The sequence below is a fragment of the Carassius carassius genome, chromosome 44, assembly GCF_963082965.1.
Source record: "Carassius carassius chromosome 44, fCarCar2.1, whole genome shotgun sequence".
NCBI lineage: Eukaryota > Metazoa > Chordata > Actinopteri > Cypriniformes > Cyprinidae > Carassius > Carassius carassius.
The window spans coordinates 810,111-835,760 of record NC_081798.1 but is presented as its reverse complement, the minus strand read 5'-3'; the positions used below and the strand labels follow the sequence as shown (position 1 = coordinate 835,760).

The 25,650-nt window shown below is 37.9% G+C and overlaps 2 protein-coding genes across 7 annotated transcripts; both read right to left on the bottom strand.

Annotated features, from left to right (window-relative positions):
- Positions 1-498: 498 nt before the first annotated feature.
- LOC132126422 (claudin-34-like) lies at positions 499-3,655 on the bottom strand. Its single transcript, XM_059537669.1, has 2 exons — positions 3,058-3,655; positions 499-1,397 (listed from the first exon to the last, which is right to left on the bottom strand). Exon 2 carries the CDS (start codon positions 1,215-1,217, stop codon positions 501-503), a length of 717 nt encoding a protein of 238 aa, XP_059393652.1. The 5' UTR covers positions 1,218-1,397; positions 3,058-3,655; the 3' UTR covers positions 499-500.
- A 469-nt stretch (positions 3,656-4,124) lies between these two features.
- Positions 4,125-24,188, bottom strand: LOC132126309 (protein Shroom2-like). Of its 6 annotated transcripts, XM_059537497.1 has the most exons (9): positions 24,047-24,188; positions 22,465-22,684; positions 19,821-19,970; positions 17,448-19,740; positions 17,121-17,200; positions 16,458-17,012; positions 7,012-7,177; positions 5,831-6,103; positions 4,125-4,615 (listed from the first exon to the last, which is right to left on the bottom strand). In XM_059537497.1, exons 4-9 carry the CDS (start codon positions 19,656-19,658, stop codon positions 4,343-4,345), a joined length of 3,558 nt encoding a protein of 1,185 aa, XP_059393480.1. In that variant the 5' UTR covers positions 19,659-19,740; positions 19,821-19,970; positions 22,465-22,684; positions 24,047-24,188; the 3' UTR covers positions 4,125-4,342. The 6 variants fall into 6 exon arrangements, with proteins under 6 accessions (XP_059393480.1, XP_059393482.1, XP_059393481.1 ...); XM_059537499.1 differs by lacking the exon at positions 22,465-22,684 and having other exon boundaries at positions 24,047-24,184; XM_059537498.1 differs by lacking the exon at positions 22,465-22,684 and having other exon boundaries at positions 19,821-19,952; positions 24,047-24,184.
- Positions 24,189-25,650: the final 1,462 nt, after the last annotated feature.

The following is a 25,650-nucleotide window of genomic DNA, read 5'->3' as shown; positions in this document are numbered from 1 at the left end:
CGTGTTGATTTTGACAAGTCTCATCTTTCTGAAAAGCAAGGTGTGCTCTGATTGGCCAGCTGTCCAGTGCATTGTGATTGGCTGAATACCTCAAGCATCTGATGGAAATGTTAACGCCCCTCACCATATACTGTGGTGTCCCAGCACAACAAGACAAAAAAAAAACATTACAAACGAGGCATTTGTTGCATCCAGTGGGGACATATGACTTATAATGTGTTTTTATGCGTTGCGTATCGCGCTGCGTAAACATAAAACCATGTCTGCATTTAAACGGCTCATTCTATAAAGTGGGGCAGTTACAACTTTGCGAGGACAGTCTGGGCTTCTGATTCATAGTCTGTAAGTACGTTTTTATATTTAAAAGATTGCCACTGAAGATTTAAACACGAGTTTTAAGCAGTGTAGAGTAGTGCTTGTGGTTTGTCATTTCTCCAGACATGGTTGTTTGCGTGGCGTGTTATTCAACACATATCCGTCTTGAAAACAGTCTACACATCTCAGCATTGGAAAGCTGCATTTTCAATTCCCTGATGGGTCACATTGGTTCCCAATACACATTCTCCGGGCCTGGACGGCCTCACTTTGGGCTTCAGCACGATTGGGGCCCTGTAAGACAGGAAGACAATCCCGCTAAAAACCAGCAGGATGGATGCAAAAATCCCCACGATGATACCGGGTCCGATGGACTGGTTCACAGGAGCGGACGGCATCCGAAACTCTGCCGGGAATGATATCGTCTGATTGTTAACAACGGAACGGAGATTCCAGCACACGGGAACGAGCGCAGACGCTCCGGTAACAATTAGCAAAACCCCACCAGCAGAAAATGCCAATCTGATGGGTTTAAATTCATTTAATCCGAAGTAAACGTTCCTGAGGCCGTAAATGATGCTGGCGTTTCCCGCCAATCCGAGAATTAGAGCCACGAGCATCAGCACCTGCGCGGCGACGATCTCCGGCGGCGTAAACGACTCTGACAAACCAATCCGCTGACAGAACATGATCTGATGGTCAGATAAAATCGGAGCGTGGCTGTAAAAGCACACTCTCCAGATACCAACCCAAGCCAATCCGGAGGTGATGACCGACAGATCGGACACTTCCCAAACCCTCCACTCCACCAGTCCAACGGTTACGATAACAAGCGTCCACCCAACCGTCCCAAACCAGAGCGCCGCGAACTGCGCATGCGCCGTGTGGACGAGATACGGCATAACGTCCGGCCTAAACCGCGGGTTCCTCCATGAAAAGATCCATCGTGAAGAGCCTCGATCGTCTCTGAAGCGGTTGAACGTGACTGCAGCAGGTCTGTATGGAGTTAATTGCTTGTTGTGGGTTTAACAAACCAATGGCGTCTCTAAGAAACCTGGCAAACAAAGCCCTCAGACATCCCTCTGAGAGAAAGAGACACAGAAAACCAGTTCAGATCTTCCTGTTGCTCATGTTTGAGAAACCAAACAGAAATGTAATACCTCACCTAAAAGTCATGCATGATTACATGGACATTTGTGACAATATCATAAAGATTACAGCTGTTGTAAAAAATAACAGGTGACAATAAATAACAAGTGAAGCCCAAACCAGGGCCTTTGATTTGGCCCGGCTTATCATATCATAAAAGGAGGGGGGAAATATGATATTAAAGCCCATCTTCATTTTTAATTTATATTTTGTTTTAACTTTTATTTAATTGAAATGACAAAACCATTTACCTTGGATTTTCTAATTTTTATGTTTCCATTTGCACCCTTAATTAGTAAATGTTGAATGCTCTCTCTCTCTCTCTCTCTATATATATATATATATACAGTACAGACCAAAAGTTTGGAAACATTACTATTTTTAATGTTTTTGAAAGAAGTTTCTTCTGCTCATCAAGCCTGCATTTATTTGATCAAAAATACAGAAAAAAATGTAATATTGTGATATATTATTACAATTTAAAATAATAGTTTTTAAATGTATTATACTTTAAATGATCATTTATTTCTGTGATGCAAAGCTGAATTTTTAGGATCATTATCACATGATCCTTTAGAAATCATTCTAATATGATGATTCATTATCAAAGTTGGAAACAGTTCTGCTGCTTAATATTGTTTCAGAACATGTGATACTTTTTTAGGATACTTTGATGAATAAAAAGTAAAAAAAAAAAAAAAAAAAAGAAGCTATGTCTTTAAAATATAAATATTTTGTAATAACAATATACACTACTGGTCAGTAATTTGGGGTCAGTAATTTTTTTTTTCTTTTTTTAAATAAAATCAATACTTTTATTCAGCAAGGATGTGTTAAATTAATAAAAAGTGATAGTAAAGAAAATATATTATTAGAATTTATTTTTTTATTTTGAATAAATGCAGTTCTTTTTCACCTTTTATTGATCAAATATATTAGACAGCAGAACTGTTTCCAACACTCATAATAAATCAGAATATTAGAATGATTTCTAAATGATCATGTGATCGACTGATGTTACATGTGACACTGAAGGCTGGAGGAATGATGCTGAAAATTCAGCTTGGCATCACAGGAATAAATTATTTTTTTAAAGTATATTCAGATAGCAAACTATTATTTTAAGTTGTAATAATTTTTCACAATATTACTGTTTTTTCTGTATTTTTGATCAAATAAATGCAGGCTTGATGAGCAGAAGAAACTTTTTTCAAAAACATTAAAAATAGTAATGTTTCCAAACTTTTGGTCTGTACTGTATATATATATATATATATATATATATATATATATATTCAAAAGTTAATTTATTTCAATCTTGGTAAAATAACTCTTTTGCTCACCAAGGCAGCATTTACTTGATTTAAGAAAAGAAAACAATAATATTGTGAAATATTAAAACAAATGTAAAAAATCAGTTTTCCATGTGAATGTATTTTAAAATGTAATTTATTCCTGCGACTTTCAGACATAGACATTCCTTTTTTTAAGCTCTTTATGGACATCTTAAAATAGTATTTCCAATAAATATGCATCAAATCTTATTAAAGTTACAAATAAATTATAATTAAAAGTATAAAATGATCATATTACCATATCAGCACCCAATGTACAAGTCAATCTTCTCTCAGCTTTTCCTTTCTCTTCAACGCTCGCCGTTCGACTGGAAACCGTCTGAAAGTCAACTTCCTGCTGCTCAGAAATCCTAGGCAAATAAGTTGGTGAATATGTTTCTGTGAATGATTGACCATGGCTCCCGATCAGCGTCAACATCATAAAATCAAACAATGAGTCTAAGATCATTCGCCTCACACTGGAAAACACACTGACTCATAAAGATCATAAAATCATGAGGCTGGGTCATAAGTGCATTATATTCCCATTTACAGTAAATATTTATGAATCATTTTCTTTGGAGCAAGTGTGGTGTCAGACAGATGAATTACCTGGATCCGCATCCATAACTACAAAGAGCTGCTATAAAAAGTGCAATAGATATTTTTATTTTTATTCCAATTTATTGCAGCAGAAACGCACTGCATGCATGTTTTTGAACAGTATAAATGGTCCACAGGTTCATATTTTAGTAGAGATATTCTGAACCTCCCTATCTATTAATGATTGATATTTAATGATGTTGAAAACAAACCAACAGGAAAGTTGAAAACATTTATAGTACATGAGAAACCCTTTTTTCTTTCAGCAGCGAAATAAATTAAACGTGTACAATATAATCTTTATAAGATTCTTTAAAAAACTGGAGAAACTGTTTTTACAGCACATCCCTGAAAATGAGTGGATTCAAAGCATGACTTGACTAAAATGCTATTTTAAAGAAAACTGGAATCAATGAAAAGCGCAGAACTGATAAAAGAATGATTTTGTGTTGATGGTAATAACTCTATCCAATGCACAAAGTGGACAGTCGCAAAGCATTTTTACTTTCCTCATGTAAATTAAAAAAGCATCTGTACTTTATCAGAGTGAAAACTTTTACTTCACTATAATCCAAAGCATAATGTAGTGCGCTTTATAAATAAAAGTGGTTGTTTTTTATCTTTAATACTGAAGAACATAAAAAATGTAGTACGTTCTAAAATAAATCTTTGAATTACTTAACTTGAGAAAAAGTAAGAATATACGGTATATACAAAATATTTAATATGAAACATAGCGCAGTGAAAAGTACAATATTATGCTTTGGAATGTTATGAAGTTAAGTTATCTAAAGAAAAACATTGATAAAGTACAGACACTTGAAAAGTACTTTTAAAGCAGAGTTGAAATTCTTCACCAATGCACACAAGCAGATATGAAATACTTCTGCTTAGAGTCGTTTCCAACAAGAGGCTGAACTTAATATGGTTCAGTCCAGCGTTCAGTACAGAAGTCTCTGGTCCAGCGACAGATTGTCCTTCAGACATCTGAGCTGCTCTTCACCCAGTTTGATCTTATCCTCCAGTTTACGCTGCTCAATGATGAGCGCTGACTTCATTTTGACGAAGTGCTGGTAGTCTGCGAGACGCTCTTCGTTGAGGTGACTGGCCAGAATCTCATAAACCAGACGTTCCCTTCGGTCCAAGTTCTCCTTCAGCTCTTTTGCGTCTTCATGCTGGCGAATCAGCAGTTTGCGCTTCTCAGTCAAAGTGTGCTGAAAGTACGAAACACAAGTGTTCGTTATTCGTTCGTTACCCTTCATTGTTTCCTGTCTGTTAGAACTATTTATGACTTACTTAAATGATGGCATGAATTAGTACAACGTGAACACAATTGACTAAAATGAGACGTAAAAAAAAGGTTTTCATTTATAAAGCTCTAAAAACCTTACTGATGTTTTAGTGCATTTCCGTTAAATATGGAAAAAATAAAGGGTCTCACTGCAGTTTTACATGACAAGTGCAAATTGTCACATGACCAGAGCAGATTATTTCCTGTTTGCACGTTGTGAAGATGATGGCTGCATCAAAACTAAAGGCTAGTAAAGTGTCTTAATATAAATATATGACAAAGATTTTTGGTACACATGATCTTTAAGGTGTCTAGTATTAAGTATTCAGTTTTGTTGAGTGTGGTCATTGAATAAGTATACATGTTGATGGTCACAATATTGTCCGGTGGAATAACAGTGAACTTTAGTATACAATATACTGTAAATCCATTTGCAGTTGCTAGTGAAAAGACAATAGAATGTTGCAATGACAAAACATTGCACTAAATTAAAAAAGATTCTTATGGAAAGTTACAATAATGCTATTGTAATACTCTAAGCATTAATATAACAATCTGATATTATATTTAACAAAAAAGTAACAATTTGAAATGCTGTGTTAGTTAATTTTTTTCTTTTTTATCTCAGTGTTCCAATTAATGTTGCATACTTTTTTTAATGCATAATAGTAACCCTAGAATGTGATCAAACTGTTTAAAATAGCTGGGCTGAGATATCTAACCATTTTTATGACTTCAGAGATATGTTTTTTCAGTACACACATTATCCCAACGGTCACAATTGTGACCAAACACAAAACTATTTTTCACATTTCTCCAAAAAAAGTAAAACAAATATATATATTATTTTAAAGGGTTTTCATGACATGGGAAAAGTTTGGGATTAAACGGGTTAACACAATGTGGGAACTAAAACAAGGGAACTAATTAGTATCATGTGGCCATAGTTAACTTAAACTAGAGACATAATTAATACAACATGGACACAGTTTATGTAAAACGAGGTTTTAGGTTGCTACTATATACTAAAGTGGATGAACTAATTAAGGTGATTCTTATTTTGTGGCCACACTAAATATATTTTTGTGTGTACGTCATTTGAAAAGCTTTTTTTAATTCACATGCATCTCATTTATACCTTCTCGTCCAGTGATATTCCCTCCTCCAGGTTGTTCAAGGCGTTTTCCACGCGGGCCAATCGACCGGACAGAGACAGAAGCAGACTGACCACTTTCTCCAGGTCACCGACGAACATGCAGAACTTCTCCAGCTCGTTGGGTTTGCATACGGTCAATACAGTGGCCTCCACTTCCTCTCCCAGGATGTTATTGTCCTGCACATCTTCCTGCAGGCTTTCACGAGCCTCTCGAAGCACCTGCAGCTTCTTACTTAGGCTGTCAATCAACTCTTGCTGCAGACAGACAGAAATGACAAGAACACTTTAAGAATCATTAAATATTTATAACGTCTATCATCAAACATGGATGTAGTCCTGACAGAAAAGTTATTAATGCAGAGATGCGTAACTGAACAAATGTAACCGTTTTCACAATTAACAAATTTATGCAGATTTTAAGCAATCAGGATAAATGCATTTTTGAAAATGTTTTTTAAATAAAATAAAATTGACGCGAATAATAAATTAAACTATGCCATGAGTTTAAGTTTTTAAAGATAGTTTTCAATATTTTTATTTGCCATATTTACTGAAATGTAAATAGTCTAAAATGTTTGCAAAATATTGTAAATGGAAGTGTAAAATGTTCGTGAAATGTTGTACATAGTGTAAACTCAATCACCTTGAGTGCAGAAATCTGATGATCAACAATTTTTTCTGTTCTCAAGGTAAGGTAACCAAACCAATCAGATCATATGTCATATTCCGAGCAACCAATCAGAACATTTATGGGCGGGACTAACAGTACAACACAATTAAAGGTGCATGAAGAATTTTTGAAAAACGCTTTTGACCGCAGTGTCGGACCATGTCCCAAAACACACTTGCAGCCAATCAGCAGTAAGGGGGCGTGTCTTGAATAGAGAGGAGAGAGTGCACAATTTGAGTGTTTGTTGTTGTTTATTTTTGATAGGTGAGTAACATTGATTTGGCATTGTTTCACACAACTTCCGTATCTGTGTTGGCTTTCATTTGAACTTCACTTGGTTGTGTACGTGTGGGGCGGAGATATCAAAATAGGGGTCCTGTTGGGGTACAGGCATGTTTGTTTTGGTGCTTTCAAATATAAACATTGTTTGGCAAAAATCGTTTAATGCCCCTTTAAATTAAAACCAAGCAACAAAACGGATATAAAATTGTACCTTCTTGTTGGAAAGGTCATAATCAAGTTCGTCCTCTGAATCCTGTTCCTCCGTGTGTTCCTGCATGTCCTTCATCTTTATGAGCAGCTCTGCTTTAGGTGCAGATGTGCTATAATACGACGAACTGCTCACTAATGACACTGATGATGCCAAATTGTCCTCCACCCTGCAGAAATAAAAGAATAATCCCTATATAAACACAGTTGAATGATTCTCAAATATGAAACAGTCACAGATTTAAAGCCAAATACATTATACTTGCTATATGTGTGTATCAGTAGAGGGTCTGGTGTCATGAATAAGACTACTAAAAGATTTACTAAAAGAACAAACAATGTAACTCCGGTAGAACGGGTTACTGCTCCCCCTGTGGAAATATCCCCTCCATCAGATCCATGGTTGTCTTCATGTTACTCTGATCCAAGATGTCCACCAGACTCTTGTCCTTCCCCATGATATCTCTTGCCAGCTCTTCTCGCTTCAGGTCCTCCTCTGAGTTCTCGTCCACACCATTGCTCCTCACCTGCACTTTATTGTCTAGTACCATCTTGTCAGTCTCATGTTCTAGATTTCTGATTGGTTCCAGGCGGGTGTAGGCAATAAATGGCGACTTCGATTGCTCTGGAGAATCTAGTTTTTTCAATTGGCCAGTTTTAGGCAACTCACAACTTCCAGAAGATTCACCATATGGTGGATCGTTTCGGTTTTCTCTCTCTGAAATATTTTCTGTACATATGATCTGTATGGGGACCTTCCGCCTAGAAGTGTTTGGCTTGGATGTTTCCTCCATCTTATTACTGCAATAGGGAACAGAAACTGGCAGCAATTAATGGCTAAATATAGGGTGGTTAATATTCCACAACTTATTAGGGGCTTTCATACTGTGTAGGTTTAGGAATTTACTTCTAGGAACTAGCCAGCAGAGTGGTTCCTAGAGAACCAATTTGTCCCTCGGGCCGTTTTCCTGGTTGCAGCAGGAACTCTGAAGCGGCCAACAGCGACATCCTTATGCGCAGCATTTACAAATGTCAATAACTGATGAATTGAGCACACTGTGATCGCAGCCGTTTTTGTTGTGTGTCATGTCTTACATGTTAATGGAGATATAAGTTTAATGCACAATATTAATGCAATGGAAAGAGCAAAAAATTGGGCCAATAGATGAAATCTCCTATGACCACTTCAAGTGTTACACATCACCGAGGCTAAGAAAAGAACACAATGCTTAATCCTGTATCCATGTTCGTGAAGTTATTATTATTATTTTTAATTATAAAAAGTTCTTTATTTTCTGTAATTTAATTTAAAAAAGCTAACTTTCTTATATTCTAGATTCATTGCACACAAACTGAAACATTTCAAGAGTTTTTTTCTTTAATTCTGATGGTTATGACTTACAGCTTATGGAAATAAAAAATTCAGGATCTCAAAAAATAAGAATATTTTCTGAAAGATCAATAAAAAAAAAATTTACAAAACAGAAATCTCCAAAGCAGGTTTAATCACGCACTCAATACTTGGTTGGGGCTCCTTTTGCACAAATTACTGCTTCAGTGTGGCGTGGCATGGAAGCGATCAGTCTGTGGCACTGCTGAGGTGTTATTGAAGCCCAGGTTGCTTTGATAGTGGGACCAGGTTGCTTTCAGCTCCTCTGTATTGTTTGTCAGATGTTACTTATCTTCCTCTTCACAATACCCCATAGATTCTCTCACCGGTCAGGTGAGTTGAGTTGACTGGCCAATCAAGCACAGTAATATCATGGTCATCAAACCACTTGGAAGTGGTTTTGGTCTGTGGGCAGGTGCTAGAGTCCTGCTGCAAAATGAAATCAGAATCTCCATAAAGCTTGTCAGCAAATAGAAGCATCATCACCGACTTCGGAAACTTCACACTGGACTTGATAATCTGTGCCTCTCCAGTCTTCCTCCAGACTCTAGACCTTGATTTCCAAATGAAATGCAAAATTTACTTTCATCTTAAAAGAGGCCTTTGGACCACTGAGCAACAATCCAGTTATTTTACTCCTTACCCCAGGTGAGACGCCTCTTACTTTGTTTCTGGGTCAGAAGTGGCTTGGTTCTAGGAATGTGACAGCTTTAGTTCTTTTTCTGAAGACGTCTGAGTGTGGTGACTCTTGATGCGCTGACTCCGGCTTCAGTCCACTCCTTGTGAAGCTCTTTCAAGTTCTTGAATCAGCTTTTCCTGACAATCTTCTCAAGGCCGTGGTTATCTCTGTTGACCCCAACTTGACCCTAAAGAACTAGTTAATTATAGACCGATCTTGAATCTCCATTTTCTGTCCAAGATAGTAGAAAAGGTAGTATCCTCACAGTTTTATTCCTTCTTAGAGAAAAATGGTATATGTGAGGATTTCCAGTCAGGATTTAGACCGTATCATAGTACTGAGACTGCTCTCCTTAGAGTTACAAATGATCTGCTCTTATCATCCGATCATGGGTGTATCTCTCTATTAGTTTTATTGGATCTTAGTGCTGCGTTTTACACAATTGACCACAACATTCTTTTGCATAGACTTGAACACTTTGTTGGCATTAATGGAAGTGCATTAGCATGGTTTAAATCTTACTTATATGACCGCCATCAGTTCGTAGCAGTGAATGAAGATGTATCATATCGATCACAAGTGCAGTATGGAGTACCTCAAGGCTCAGTACTAGGGCCGCTACTCTTTACGCTTTATATGTTACCCTTGGGAGATATCATCAGAAAACATGGTGTTAGCTTTCACTATGATGCTGATGATACTCAGCTCTAGATTTCTTCGCAGCCCGGTGAAACATAACAATTTGAAAAACTAATGGAATGCATAGTCGATATTAAAAACTGAATGACGAGTAATTTCTTACTTCTAAATTCTGAAAAAACAGAGGTGTTAATTATAGGACCTAAAAACTCTGCATGTAATAACCTAGAACACTGTCTAAGACTTGATGGTTGCTCTGTCCATTGTTCGTCATCAGTTAGGAACCTAGGTGTGCTATTTGATAGCAATCTTTCCTTAGAAAGCCACGTTTCTAGCATTTGTAAAACTGCATCTTTCCATCTTAAAAATATATCTAAATTACGGCCTATGCTCTCAATGTCAAATGCAGAAATGTTATTCCATGCATTTATGACCTCAAGGTTAGATTATTGTAATGCTTTATTGGGTGGTTGTTCTGCACGCTTGGTAAACAAACTCCAGGTAGTCCAAAATACAGCAGCTAGAGTTCTTACTAGAACCAAGTATGACCATATTAGCCCTGCTCTGTCCACAGTGCACTGGCTCAAACTGGCTAAACATCGGATAGATTTTAAAATATATATATATATATATAGGCAAGGCAAGGCAAGGCAAGTTTATTTATATAGCACATTTTGTACACAATGGTAATTCAAAGTGCTTTACATAAAAGAAAGTAAAATAGTAATGAAGAAAAATAATAACAAGAATAAAACAAGCAATTTTAAAACTTTTAAAATTATTAAAACTGTACTAATTTAAAATGAATTTAAAACAGTAAGAAAATTATTTTACATAAAATTAAATTAAAAAAAACAGTGAAAATATATATTGCAATCAGTTCGGACATTGCACAGTGTTCATTCAATAAATGCACAGCTAAACAGATGGGTTTTGAGTCTAGATTTAAATGTGACTAGTGTTTTAGCACATCTGATCTCTTCTGGAAGCTGATTCCAGCTGCGTCCAGCATAGTAACTAAAGGAGGACTCCTCTTGTTTTGTGTGAACCCTTGGTATTTCTAACTGACTCGATCCTAATGATCTGAGTGCTCGGTTAGGTTTATATTCAGTGAGCATATCTGCAATATATTTCGGTCCTAGGTCATTTAGTGACTTATATACGAGTAAAAGTACTTTAAAATCAATCCTAAATGTAACTGGAAGCCAGTGTAAGGACCTGAGGACTGGTGTGATATGCTCAGATTTTCTGGTTCTAGTCAGAATCCTGGCAGCAATGTTCTGGATGAGCTGCAGCTGTCTAATGGTCTTTTTGGGAAGGACAGTGAGGAGACCATTACAATAGTTCACCCTGCTGGTGATGAAGGCATGAACAAGTTTCTCCAAGTCTTGGCTGGAAACAAAAGATCTAATTCTTGCAATGTTTTTTAAATGATAGTATGCTGATTTAGTTACTGCTTTGACATGACTACTGAAACTAAGATCTGTCTCCAGGATCACACCAAGGTTCCTGACTTGATTTTTAGTTGTTTGACCCCTAGAGTTAAGGTATGCATTCACCTTGAACACTTCATCTTTGTTTCCAAATGCAATGACTTCAGTTTTTTCCTTGTTTAACTGAAGAAAGTTCTGGCACATCCAACTATTAATTTCATCAATGCATTGGCAGAGGGAGTCAATTGGGCTGTAGTCATTTGGAGATAAGGCTAGGTAAATCTGGGTATCATCAGCATAGCTGTGATAGTCAATTTGGTTCTTTCTCATTATTTGACTTAGGGGAAGCATATACAGGCTAAACAAGAGCGGTGCAAGAATTGACCCTTGTGGGACTCTGCATGTCATGGACGTCCACTTAGACTTATGCTCTCCTAGACTCACATAATAGCCTCTCCCTTCTAAGTATGACCTGAACCATTTGAGTACCATCCCAGAAAGCCCGACCCAGTTTTCCAGTCTCTCTAGTAGTATGTTATGATCGACAGTGTCAAACGCAGCACTGAGATCTAGCAATACCAGCACCGATATTTTGCCAGAGTCACAATTTAAGCGAATATCATTTATTATCTTAATGAGTGCTGTCTCTGTGCTGTGATGCGCTCGAAAACCAGATTGAAAATTGTCCAGGTATCCATTTGAGTGTAAGTATTTGTTCAGCTGATTAAAAACTACCTTTTCTATAATTTTACCTATAAAAAGGAAGATTAGATATTGGTCTAAAATTGCTCAAAATGGTGTTATCAAGATTGCTCTTTTTCAGGAGGGGCTTAACAACTGCATTTTTTAAGGAGTTTGGAAATGTCCCAGAAAGAAGTGAGGCGTTCACCACTTCTAAAAGATCTGCTTCTAAGCAGTTAAACACATTTTTGAAAAAAGATGTGGGAAGTGTGTCAAGATAGCAGGTTGATGATTTTAGGTGCTGCACTATGTCTTCCAGAATTTTGCTATCAATTGCTTCAAAAATCGACATAGTATCTTTTTTATATTGTGGCCTAATCTGTCTGACCTCTGCATTACTTAAGGATGTGCCAATCGCCTTCCTGATATTGATGATCTTCTCAGAAAAGAAGGATGCAAACTCATTGCATTTGCTGTCTGAGAGCATTTCACGAGTACGAGTGTTATTTAAGTTACTGTTTATAAGGTTTGAGAAGAAATTCTGTCTAGCTGTGGCTAGTTTCACATTAAAAGCATGAAGGCTGTCTTTGTAGATGCTATAGTGAATTTCAAGTTTTGTCTTCCTCCACATCCGCTCTGCTTTTCTGCATTGTCTTTTCATAGTCTGAACTGCTGTTGATCTTCTCCAAACTGATTTCTGTCTGTTTGTTTTCTTACTGATTATTATTGGAGCAATAACATTCTTAACTTTTGAGTTGAAGGAATCAAAGAGAGTATCAACAGAGTCTGCAGAAATGCTTGGTGTTAAAGATATAGCCTCCATAAATAGTACACTTGTGTTCTCGTTAATGCATCTCCTTCTGACAGAGACCGATCTAGATTCAGTGGTAGCAGAGATAAATATATCAAAGAAAATACAGAAGTGATCAGATAGTGCTATGTCCTTAATAACAATGGATGAAATGTATAGACCCCTACTGATGATTAAGTCTAGAGTGTGTCCACCTTTGTGTGTGGGTCCATGCACATGCTGAGTCAAGTCAAAAGTGTTTAGAACCGTTATCATTTCTTTTGTAGTTTTGTTTTCTGAATTATCTATGTGAATATTAAAATCCCCTGCAATAGCAAAACAGTCAAACTCTGAGGAAATCATTGATAACATTTCTGTGACCTCTTCAACAAAGGCTGGAGAGTATTTTTGAGGCCTGTAAATAATAATAATAAACAGAATGCGTGGAGCACCTTTCAGCACAATCCCTAGATATTCAAAAGACAAGTACTGACCAAATGACACTTGCTTGGATTGATAGACATCTTTAAATATAGCAGCTACACCCCCACCTCTCCTAACAGTCCTGCAGACACTCATGTAAGTGAAGTTAGGAGGGGCTGCTTCATTAAGGACTGTTGCATTGCAGCTGTCTTCTAACCCTGTTTCGATTAGAAACATAAAATCCAGATTGTTTGTGGTTATAAAGTCATTGATTAGAAATGATTTATTTTTTAGTGAGCGAATGTTTAAAGATGCTAACTTGATGGCTGTGCTTTGTGTCTTTACATCAATTTTAGTTTGATGCATAATAGGCCGCAGACTAGATGAGTTTGCCCTTCGGCTTGAGATGGCCTTAGACTTTCTATCACGTGATAAAACTGAAATAGAGAAAGCTACAGGCACACTGGGTTCCCGCTTGTTCAGTAGGCATTTGTGAATGTTGCTGTTATTATAGCGGGGACCCAACACATATCACTGAGAGCTGCTCTCAGTTGTTTTTGGTTCACCTTCAGCTGATAGAAGGTTTGGGCCCTGGCGTTGTGGCAGTGGTCGAAGAGCTCTCGCAGGAGCAGGGACCACAGGCTTTGGTGGTTTTGGGGCCTGCCATTTTTTTTGTGATATCTGCGGGCTTGCAGCAAATGAGTGAGAGAGTTTAGTCCCAGCATACACCAATTCCTCCATTTTCTGTGAGAAGCACAGAAGTGGAGATGCTGGAGAAAGTGATAATGTGTCTGGTGAGATGGGCTGTGTCTCTGGTGTTTCCGGTGGCTGTGATATGTTGTCCTGGCTTCCCTGGCTGTTTTCCAGAAAGTAATCCCTGGGTGCTGAATCTTGTAGCTGTTTTGATACATCACAGTCAGTCTGTGAGGAGGTCTGTGGGCATGGCTCAGCTGGGATAGTGTCCATGAGCAGTGCTTGTGTTGGCTGTGTGGTGTTATCAGTGTCCTTGTGGGATATGTCAACCACATGATGACTCGGACCCGGTGTGTGTGTGCTGAATGGATTGACACACTCTGCTGAAGGATGACGGATGGAAAAGTAGATATTGTCCTTAAACACTCTAGCACCAAGTTTGTTTGGGTGGAGGCCATCCGGTTTAAACAATTGTCTATGGCCCCAGAAAAGATTGAAGTTGTCGATGAAATTCACTCCTTTTATATTACAAGATTTTTGTAGCCATGTGTTCAGCCCAAGCAACCGTGAAAACATATTTGTTCCCCTTGCTGGGAGTGGTCCACTGATGAACGACTGAACTTTGAGTCTTCAAAGTGTTTCAAAGAGTTCACTGAAGTCCTTCTTAAGGAGTTCTGACTGCTCTTTCCGAATATCATTCTTCCCCACATGGATGATGATTCGATTTGCAGTCTTGTGCTTCATCAGAATGTTCTGAAGTTCCTTGTTCACATCAGAGACCGTTGCTTGAGGAAGGCAGCATGTTGTTGTAGTCCTGCTACGGATGTTTCTGATAACAGAGTCACCCACTATCAGAGTCCTTGGCTCGGCTGCGCTCTGAGCTGAATGCCGCTGTCTGCTCGTTCTTGAGCGCCTGTTAGTAGCAAAGTTAGCTGCTGGCTGATCAGATCCATCTTTAAATACATTTGGGGATTCCTCACACACATTCATTAATGCTTCAAATCTGTTCTCAAGATGTATAGGGGGTGGTTGAATGCCAGTATTCACAAGCCTCGTCATAGTCGAATCTGGGGTAGAGGAAGCTACGGCAGCAATACGAGAAACTCCTGACAATCTGATATTTCGTTTTCCTTTGGGTCTCGCTCCCTGTTTGTGCCATCGATTAGTGTGGCGATCAGTTTCGGCTTGTTCCTCTACACTTGGTATAAACTGTTGAGATTCATAAGATTCATGGGACTCACCGGCTGTATGCTGAGAGGGTCCATGACGACGGTCTGCGAAGTGTTCCGTCTGTTTTGGAATTCCAGCAAGTAACTTTGTTTCAAGAATCACAATCCTTTGTAGAAGTTTGCAGCAGTTCATGCAACAAGTAGATCCAACTGGAGGCATGTTCTCTCTCTTCTGTTTGAATGTAGGCAGTTGTTTTCCCCTCTCTGGAATGTAAGCTGCTGGCAGTGGGAGGCAAAGTTTTCTTTTTGTAGTATTATTCCAGTCCCAAAGAGTTTTTAGTTTTAGCGTTTGTGCCAAAAAATCTGTTTTTTGAGCACTGTGCTGATCTGCTGATGTAGAAATCTAAGAAAAATCTTAGAAAAATCAGAGAAAAGTACAGAAATAAGAAGCAAAGCGCAGCGCAGTAAGCTAGAATGTCTGAACGGTAGCAAAGCCGGAAGCGGAATATATATATATATATATATCTCTAAATATAAAGCCCTGAATGGTATAGCACCTCAGTATTTGAATGAGCTTTTGTTACATTATAATCCTCCACGTCCGCTGCGTTCTCAAAACTCAGGCAATTTGATAATACCTAGAATATCAAAATCAACTGCGGGCAGCAGATCCTTTTCCTATTTGGTGCCTAAACACTGGAATAACCTACCTAACATTGTTCGGGAGGCAGACACACTCTTGCAGTTTAAATCTAGATTAAAGACCCATCTCTTTAACCTGGCATACACATAACATACTAATATGCTTTTAATATCCAGATCCGTTAAAGGATATTTAGGCTGCATTAATTAGGTAAACCGGAACCGGAAACACTTCCCATAACACCCTATGTACTTGCTACATCATTAGAAGAATGGCATCTATGCTAATATTATTCTGTTTCTCTATTGTTCCGAGGTCACCGTAGCCACCAGATCCAGTCTGTATCTAAGTTAGAGGGTCATTGCAGTCACCCGGATCCAGTATGTATCCAGACCAGATGGTGGATCAGCACCAGGACAACTAGAGCCCCAGATACAGATCCCCTGTAAAGACCTTGTCTCAGACAACCAACGGGACAAGACCACAGGAAACAGATGATTCTGCACAATCTGACTTTGCTGCAGCCTGGAATTGAACTACTGGTTTCGTCTGGTCAGAGGAGAACTGGTCTCCTTACTGAGCCTGGTTTCTCCCAAGGTTTTTTCTCCATTCGGTCACCGATGGAGTTTCGGTTCCTTGCCGCTGTTGCCTCTGGCTTGCTTAGTTGGGGTCACTTCATTTACTTTATTTACATTTATTCTAACTTTTTGAGATACTGAATTTTAATTTTCCTAAGCTGTGAGTCATAACCATCAGAATTAAAACAAAAAAACTATTGAATTAATTCAGTTTGTGTGCAGTGAATCTAGAATATAAGAAAGTTTGCTTTTTTAATTGAATCACAAAAAAGAAAAAACTTCCATGATATTCAATTTTTTTGAGATGCACCTGTATCTTAAACTCTACATACCTGCATGGATCCCTTTTCTGCACAGCTGCAGATGGTTCATCTGTGAGCCTCTGTAGAAGGAACCGAAGAGAAGGAGAACCCGTTCTGTTGGCTGAGGTTACTGTCAGGTCAATGTTCTGTTTGGAAGAAATGGAGGAATGGCCTAAAAGACATAGCATGTGTGATAACATCCCCTCGGTGTCTGATCTCTGATTGTCCTCTGTTGCAGCAGTTGGGCTTTTGTCTTTCTCCAGATGTTCTGAAGGACATTGTCTCTGATTTGGCTCAGGGGAATTGGTCTGAATCCTAACTTCCTGAGAGGCGCTGAAATGGCATGTAGTTTCCTGCTGTCTGGGTTGGGCAGACCTTGGCGGTTCAGGACTTTTGTTTTTAGGAAACAGCTGCCTTGACACTGGAACCTGGAAATGATGTGAGAAGAATGGTGAAGAATGCCTGTTATCAAGTCTGGATTTCTGGTTGGAGGAAAGGGGATCTGCATCACTTTTCAGAACATTCCGTGTGAAGGACTTTAGAGGCTTGGAGTTGCTGGGTGGACCATGCTCTTTTTCGGATACACTGTGATGTTGAAATTACAATAAAACACACTACTTATCAGTCTGTACATTAGCAAATCACTGAAAATATAATAATTCCACATTGCTCACAAAGAGAAGAAATCCTAACCTAGGGATACGTTTGTCCTGTTGGTCTTTGGGATCAGGTGGAGATTCAACAAGAGACTTTCTGGGTGGCAGAGGAATTTTCTGAAAGACATATGGATCCGTTTACACCAATGCCAAAGATCATTAATCACTAATCACCCATCTTGATCCACTGTGCCAGCAGAAAACTCTTTATGACTATTACCAAACAATACAACCTCTTAATCATCGGTTTCTGCAGAGAAAACATGGTGCATCTAATGAAACGTAGACCATGGTCAATTAACAACTTTATGAAAAGACCACCTAAGACATTTTCAGTTTACCACAAAACAAATAATATTTTTACCTGTCCGTAGAATTCTGCAGAAGGGGAGGAACAGGATCTTTCATGAATACACACTCTGCAGTTGAATTCCTCAAAGCCTGAGTCCAGGTTGTTTTCAACTGAATGATATCTGCCTGTTGTTATTCTTTCCACTAGCTTCTTCTGCATTTTCCATGTAGCTTCATATTCCGCAAATGTACCAAGTTGTTGTTGCTCTTCTGTATTAAGGTCAGCATGACTTGATTTACTCTGTTTTAAGGGCGACTGACTGATGTTTTCACTGTCTTCAGTTAATCTAGACTTTTTCTCACTGTGGTCTTCAGTGGGGCTTAGCAGGGTTTGGTTTGGAATGGGCTTTTGGAGAACTGGTTTGCAGGACACTTCAAACAACTTATGTCGGTCCACAAAGGACCCAGCTGCCTTATCCTCAACTCCTACTTCATTGATCTTGTTCGGTGCAGAGAAGGAATGCATCTTTTTATCCATTGGAAACCTTTTACGCCCCCCAATGCGGGTGACTTGCCCTTGAACAGGCCCAGGTTTTTTGGTAAGTTGACCAAGCACAACTTCTTTCCCGGGAAGCTCCAGGTCCCTCCTCATAAATGAGGTGGCCTTCAGAACTTTGGCTTGGGTTTCCTTTAGATGATCCTTGTAGGTGTTGGAGAAGGAACCATCAGATGATGATGTGGAGGTCTCATTGGACTTCCAGATGTCAGAGTCCTCCTCAACTTCACTTGAGCAGGTCAAGGTAGTGGCACTTCTGCTTTTCTGAAGCTGGGCTTTCTTCTGTTGGATCTTGTTGCGTAGTGTTGTGGCATAGCGGTCACTCTGTCTTCCCTGTTTGCCACAGATGGCATCACTTGATTTTTGACCACCTCCTTTGGATGTTACTGATTTTTCTGCTATCTTCTTGCTCTCCTGGGCAAAAGAGTGAAACATGGGTGTCTTGTGTGGAGAGATCTTGTGATCCTGCTTGATGATCCATGGATTGTCCTGTTGGTAAGTGGACACAGAGTTCTTCTGCTCCGTCTGTAAATTTGGTACATGCCTAGAAGACTGCAGCTTAATTCCCTCTTTCTTAATTGGAGTCTCTCTTTCCCCGGAGCTGGACTCTGAAATCAGATGGTTTGTTACAGGGGACATGGCTTGAGATAAAGGAGGACTGATGGCCTCTTTGCTGTAAGCATTGGAGTTCTTGTTCTCACATACACTGAGGTACGGCTGGGTATACTCTGTCTTCACAACCTTTTGAGAACCAACAAAGGTTCTGCTTGTGGCACCTTGGGAGGTCCCCATTTTAGACCTCCGTTCATCTCCCAACCAACTCTGCATAGGTGATTCCAAGTATGGCTGCTGGGCAGTGATGCAGTAGTAACGGAAATGAGCCTGGCCCTCATGGTTAGGGTCAAAGGCCATGGAGGTTCTGGTTTGATTTCGCCTGCCAGTGTTGGTGGGCAAATCTTGAAGACTTTGGTAGTAGCTCCCAACACTTTGGGTCTTTGGGGAACATGCAGATTTGGGGCAGGCAGAAAAGGTTCTATCATCGCTGTGCTGTCTCTGATGCTGAAGTTCATATGTAAATGGATTCTGGCCTTGTCTGACATCAGTGCTTGAATTGGAAAAGAGTTGGGTAGGGATTAACTCATTAGGGTAGTCCTTAACCAAAAGACACGGCTGAAGAAAGTCCTTTTTTGGAGATGGATTGTAGCCGAGTCTCGCTTCATACCCGTCAACAGCTTTGCAGTAAGGTTTCTTTGACGGATGAACAGAAAGTCCTTCAGGGAATGATCCCACCAAGCTCTTCTCATGAACTCTGGTGGCAGTGAAACTATCACTACGCAAGGGTGGAGAAGGAGCTTGAGTAGTGGACATCTTGTTCTCAGGAATATGCCACACAGGTCTATGGTTGGATTTCCCTTTGGAGGACAATTCGGAGCTAGCTTGCTCCTCCACGCTGGGACTCACTCGTCCACCATTGCCAATTGGGATCGGTAGGCATCTATGGAAGTCATTGGGAACTCCTAGATCACTGGGAATGCCTCTATAAAACATCCCCTCTGTGCTAGCCCGAGGAGTACCATGGTCGGCTGTGCCTGATAAAAATGGGTTACATGCAGAAGTAGGTTTGCTGTTGACACTCTCAAGCACTGGGTGATCTGCTTCACCAGTGGATTTGCTCAATAAAGGGTGCTCTTTAGAGAAAGAGGGAGATGAGGGCTCTACACTTTCCATATTTCCAATAGAGCTTAACTGGAAGGATACTTGTCGCAGATTGGTCTGTCCCCAACAGCTGGCGAAGTCTTTTGAGGGTGACCTGGTATGAAACAAAGCAAATTAATGATGTTGATTGGAGTTCAGTTTATATCAATTACATATAAACCCTCAGAATCTCACCCTGGATCATATTTTGTCTGCGAAGTGAGGTCAGGTACAGGGTTAGGTCCAGATTTGGGGTTGTAGATGGTGGGGTTATCTGTAGATTTAGCGGAGTGCAACGAATGGCGTTTACATGATGATTCATTCCTCCTGAAAAAAAATAGAAATCTTTACTTAACGTCTACTTAAATTTTAGCTTTAAATTAGAACATTGTGAAACTTTCAGACTACTCTGAGAGTTTGGTATTAATCTATTGGTCTTAACTTCTATTTATGTCTGCACTATCATGTATTTTTGCTCTACAGTATGTCTGCACTTTCTTCTGCACTGGAAGCTCCTGTCGCCAGGTCAAAGCCCTTGTGTGTGTTAACATACTTGGTAATAAAGCTCTTTCTGACTTCTGATTTTTAGAAATTAAAATAATATTTTCCGTATCAATTATACAAATGGTTAAAAATAAGGACAGAATAAACATTAGAAACAGATAAATAGAAATAAATAATATAGCCTGTTGGACTATATTTGTATGAATTATTTGCATTTTAATTCAAAAACTTAGTTAAGTTAGTTAAGATAAATTAAGAGACTAAGCATCAGATTATATTCAGAATATCAGGGATATAAGAGATCTGTTTTAATTTTAAATAAGCTATCATGAGTTGTGAATAATATAATGCAGTTCTTTTGTAGAATAAAACATTTCATGATAATTAATCACTCATTTAGCATTAAGTGACATACCCTTTGGAGTGTTTTTTCCTGAAATGCATGTGAGGACCAAAAGGAGGGGGACAATCAGATAAACACTATAAACACAAGCAGTTTATTTTTGACATATAATCAACTTTCATCAACAAGACAACAGAAAACACTGAAGATGCTGCACTGATGTCACGGGTTCTACAGAAGCCAGTGAAAATGAAACACGATAATCATCTTTAACATGTAATCCCCATCTTCCACGTGAACAGCACACCTACAGCGAACACAGCACATGGCAAAGGATGTGATACTCGGGTCTACAGGGTCATGCAGGGCTGGGGTCACGAAACAGACAGCAACAGCTGGACAATACCTCATAGAACTTCTTAAAATCTTGGTGAGAAAGTTTCTGGCAACATGTACTTCACTTTTTGCAGGCATTGTTTGCATTACAATATCCACCATTTTAACTTTCCTGTGCAACAAGGAGAAACAATATATATAGAACCACTGAAGCATGAAAGATTATGAAATGTTATACAATAAACATTCATTTTTGTAAAATAAAAATAGTAATTAAATAATATACTATAAAATAAATTTAAAATAATGTATAACAGATTATACAGAATTAGCCTTCTGCCATACACTATTGCATATTGGGATGAAGTCTACCCTCATCACTTCTACTGTATTTATAACATAAAACAAGCACGCTTCACTAATTCATTTCCAGTCTGCTCGGGGGTAACTGGGGTAAAGCTTGTTTCCGGGTGTACGGAGGCCACCATATGCTGAACAACAGAGGAGCGCCTGCATGTGATCAACAGGAGCTTAGAGTCTTTTAATCTGTCACAAAGGAAGATGTGCAGCTACGCATTCTTCTCAATCTGCCATCTGTCTGAGAGAACAATCATCACGTCACTTCAGAATAATGACCAGATCAAGACTTGTGTGGATCGTTGGAGAGCATGGTTATAGTTGACTAAAACTAAAAACTTTAAAACCATTTAAAAAGTCATTTATTAAAAGTCAGTTATTTCAGACAGTTGCCAGGGCAAGTAAAAGTTAATAATAATAAAAAACTATATATAAACAAAACTACTGATGTGTGTATATATTTTACAAAAGCACAACAAAAATAATAAAAAACTATATATATACAAAACTACTGATGTGTGTATATATATATATATATATATATATATATATATATATATATATTTTACAAAAGCACAACAAAAATAATAAAAAACTATATATATACAAAACTACTGATGTGTGTATATATATATATTTTACAAAAGCACAACAAAATTACTAAACTTTAAAAATTAAAATAAACCAGAACATATAAAACTCAAGTAAACAATATAATAAATTATATATATATATATATATATATTTTTTTTTTTTTTTTTTTTTTTTTTTTAATACTAAATCTTAATGATAATAAAATTTAAAATTATTTGCACTTATCCTATATTACATTGTTGCTGGAAAAATATTAAGTATTGATGTAGTTTATGTAATCAGGTGAAGATGACAGTGACTCTTTCAGAAAAAACACAACATCTAAACTTGAGTGTTCTGCGTGCGTCACTATACGACCTCAAATGTTCAATGCAGAAAATGTCAGGGAGACCGAAATGTTCTGGCCAGAACGAAAAAGCACATTTAAAAAAAAAAAGACAGTAGCCATCGCAAAACTGACTGCTTGCCTACATTGTCAAAGCAAGTTGAAAATAAAATAAAATACTAACCTTGCAGCCGATCTAACTAAATTCTAGCTAAAATAGCCGATTACTAAGTATCTCAAGCAGGGGTGAACTGACTGAACTCATTTTTACATATCATATGCAGAATTGTTTTTGAAGAGCAAAATATAGAAATGCATGACAACAAACACTACAAATAAAAAACAAAACTCAATATGCTGAAGAATATAGACAAACTTACCCAGTTTCTTTATGGTAATCCTGGTTTAAAGTGTGAAAAAAGTTGTTTTGATTAACATCTTGACAGCACTAACTTTCCTCTGCTGCTTATTTTCCAGCCGTCACATTCCTCTGATCTTAAAGACATGTGTGCATGTGTGGAAACAGCTAATGTAGGTTAAACTTCCGACCTTTAACCCACATAAAAGCTCAAAAAATCTAGTATTATGCAACTGAAGTATCTGAAACAACATAAACAGTGAGTATGTGACTGACGTGTCCCAAGGAGATTTCCTTAAGAGATTATAGACGTCTGAGACGGAGAGGAGTATTATAGTAACATGCTCTGAAATCGACTGATCTGATTGGCTGAGTGTCTGTCACATACTGTATCATTAGCATATGAAACAGAACTAAGAACAAATAAACTAAAATATAGACAAACATTTAAAATAAATAAAAAGCATTATAGACAATAAATAAATAAAATAATAAATGTAAATCTACTTTTAAATTGACTAAAAATATAAATATGAACAATAAATAAAATAAATATGAATTAAACTAAAATAATAAATATAATTTAAATCTACTAAAACTTTAACATTTAAAATAGTCAAAAATTAATTTAAAAACCTATAAATGAAAATAAATCTGAATAATGAATGAATAATATAATTAAAAAAAATAATGAATAGAATGTAAATGTAATTAAGGATAAACAATATTTGAAATAGATAAACAATTACTAAAAAAATGTATATTAACAATTATAACAAAATAAAACAGAAAGTACATCTACTTAAGCATTTTAAATAGATAAATATTAACTAAAATTTTATATATATATATATATATATATATATATATATATATATATATATATATATATATAAATATATATATATATATATTAGCAATGTATGTAAATCTACTTATGATAAATAAACATGATGAATGCAGAATTTTAATAAATCAAGTGTTTTATGTCACCATTTCTAGAGGTGAAAAATATTTTTTAGTTTTTTTGTATTAATTTATAGAAGAATAAAATGTAATTATTTAGTTCTTTGAAATAAAATGTATGCTAATTATTCCGTAAAAAGTGGTAAAGAAAACATTAGCTGACACGTGAGTTTAAATATATATTTTAAATAAATAAATAATAACAGTGACATAATTTCACTGTGATAAAAATAAAAAATGGTAAATATTAAAGTAAAAGCTAATAGTAATGCTAAAGTAGCATTGGTCTAGTGCACCTGTATAATATAACTCTGGCATATTATTTTCTGTCATATTTTCAGGCCTCTTATGAACTCTATATAAACTAAACTAAATAAAGATTAACCTGTAATTATTATAAATAAAAATAACACACTGCACATTTATGTGCATATCGAATAAAATTACTTAAATATTAAAAAAGATAAAACTGGTCATTACCGCATTCATTGTTTTTTTATGTATTTTTTATTAAAGTGACTTTATTTTAACAAATCAACTGGATGTATATGGCTATCATAAATGTAAATGTACAAACCAAATACACACACATTAAGTACAGTGTGTTAGACGACTTCAAGAGGTCAAAGAGCAGATACCTGTTGATGTGAATCTAGCGGATCAGAGTTTGAGTCTTCATTTTGGAACATGCCTCGTTTGTTTGTTTGCTTACTATGAGCCCAGAGACCAGCAGCCAATCACAGCTCAGGATGAAGTCACCTTCACAGCGGACTCATCCATTTCTCTAAGCGCGGGGGGAGATCAAGTTCAAGTTCAAGTCTGCTTTATTGTCAATTTCCACATGTACAGTACATACATACAGAGAATCGAAATTGCGTTACTCTCAGATCCCGGTGCATACAGATAACATTAACATTAAAGCCTAAAAAATCTAGATCAAATATAAAATGTAGATACAACTATACAATAAGGGAATGTAAAAAAAAAAAAAGGCATATAAAAAAATTAAAAATAAAGTTAAATAAAGCAGCGCAAGGCAAATGACAGATATAGTGCAAATCAATGAAGTGGACAACAGTGCAGATAAAAGATTTTTAGTGCAAAAAAAAATCCCTTATTAAAAATACCTTATTGAGTCTGATTAAAGTGACAAAGGGCTCAAGAGCAGTTATTTTATTTAACTGACTGATGAGGTAGTGGAATGACGTCAGCTCCATGCTGAATGAGGTAGTGAGCAGACCAATGCTGCACAGAGAGACTAGTGCATGCCATCATATAATTAGTGTGGTGGGGGGGGGTTATAATTCAGTGGTGTCTGGGGCAGAAGGGGGGAGGGGGGGCAAGTTCGGGAGGGAGTTCAGCTTCCTGACAGCCTGGTGGATGAAGCTGTCCTTTAGTCTGTTGGTCCTGGCCTGGAGACTCCGCAGTCTCCTCCCTGATGGCAGCAGACTGAAGAAGATGTGTGATGGGTGAGTGGGATCACCTGCGATGCAGAGGGCTTTGCGGGTGAGACGGGTTCCATAAATGTCCTGGAGGGAGGGGAGAGAGACACCAATGATCTTCTCAGCTGCTCTCACTATGCATTGCAGATTTTTTCGAAAGGACGCGTTGCAGGCACCTTACCACACAGTGATGCAGCTCGACAGGATGCTCTCGATGGTGCCTCTGTAGAAGGTGCACATGATGGGGGTCAGGGCTCTGGCTCTCCTCAGTTTGCGGAGGAAGTAGAGACGCTGTTGAGATTTCTTGGCCAGTGCTGCTGTGTTTTCAGTCCAGAAGAGGTCCTCTGTGATGTGCACACCCAGGAACTTGGTGCTGCTCACTCTCTCCACAGTCGCACTGTTGATGGTCAGAGGAACGTGCTGAGTGTGCACTCTCCTGAAGTCTACAACAATCTCCTTCGTCTTCTCCACGTTCAGAGAGAGATTGTTGTCACTGCACCACTTGGCCAGGCGGCTCACCTCACTCCTGTAGTTTGTCTCATCTTTGTTACTAATGAGACCCACCACAGCCGTGTCATCTGCAAACTTAATAAAGAGGTTGGAGTTGTGTGAAGGTGTGCAGTCGTATGTCAGCAGAGTGAAGAGGAGGGGGCTCAGCACACATCCTTGGGGGGCCCCAGTGTTCAGTGTGATGGTGCTGGATGTGTTGCTGCCGACCCGTACTGCCTGAGGTCTTCCAGTCAGAAAGTCCAACAGCCAGTTGCACAGCGAAGTGTGTAGATGAGCTGTTGAGGGATGAT

Excerpts from the sequence above, each read along its gene's own strand:
- LOC132126422 (XM_059537669.1), bottom strand. The coding sequence starts at position 1,217 with ATGCCGTATCTCGTCCACACGGCGCATGCGCAGTTCGCGGCGCTCTGG.
- LOC132126309 (XM_059537494.1), bottom strand. The coding sequence starts at position 21,024 with ATGCTTCAGTGGTTCTATATATATTGTTTCTCCTTGTTGCACAGGAAA. Across the intron at positions 17,013-17,120 it reads CAGGACAAACGTATCCCTAG|TGTATCCGAAAAAGAGCATG; the intron begins GTTAGGATTTCT and ends TCAACATCACAG. Across the intron at positions 6,104-7,011 it reads ATGACCTTTCCAACAAGAAG|CAAGAGTTGATTGACAGCCT; the intron begins GTACAATTTTAT and ends GTCTGTCTGCAG.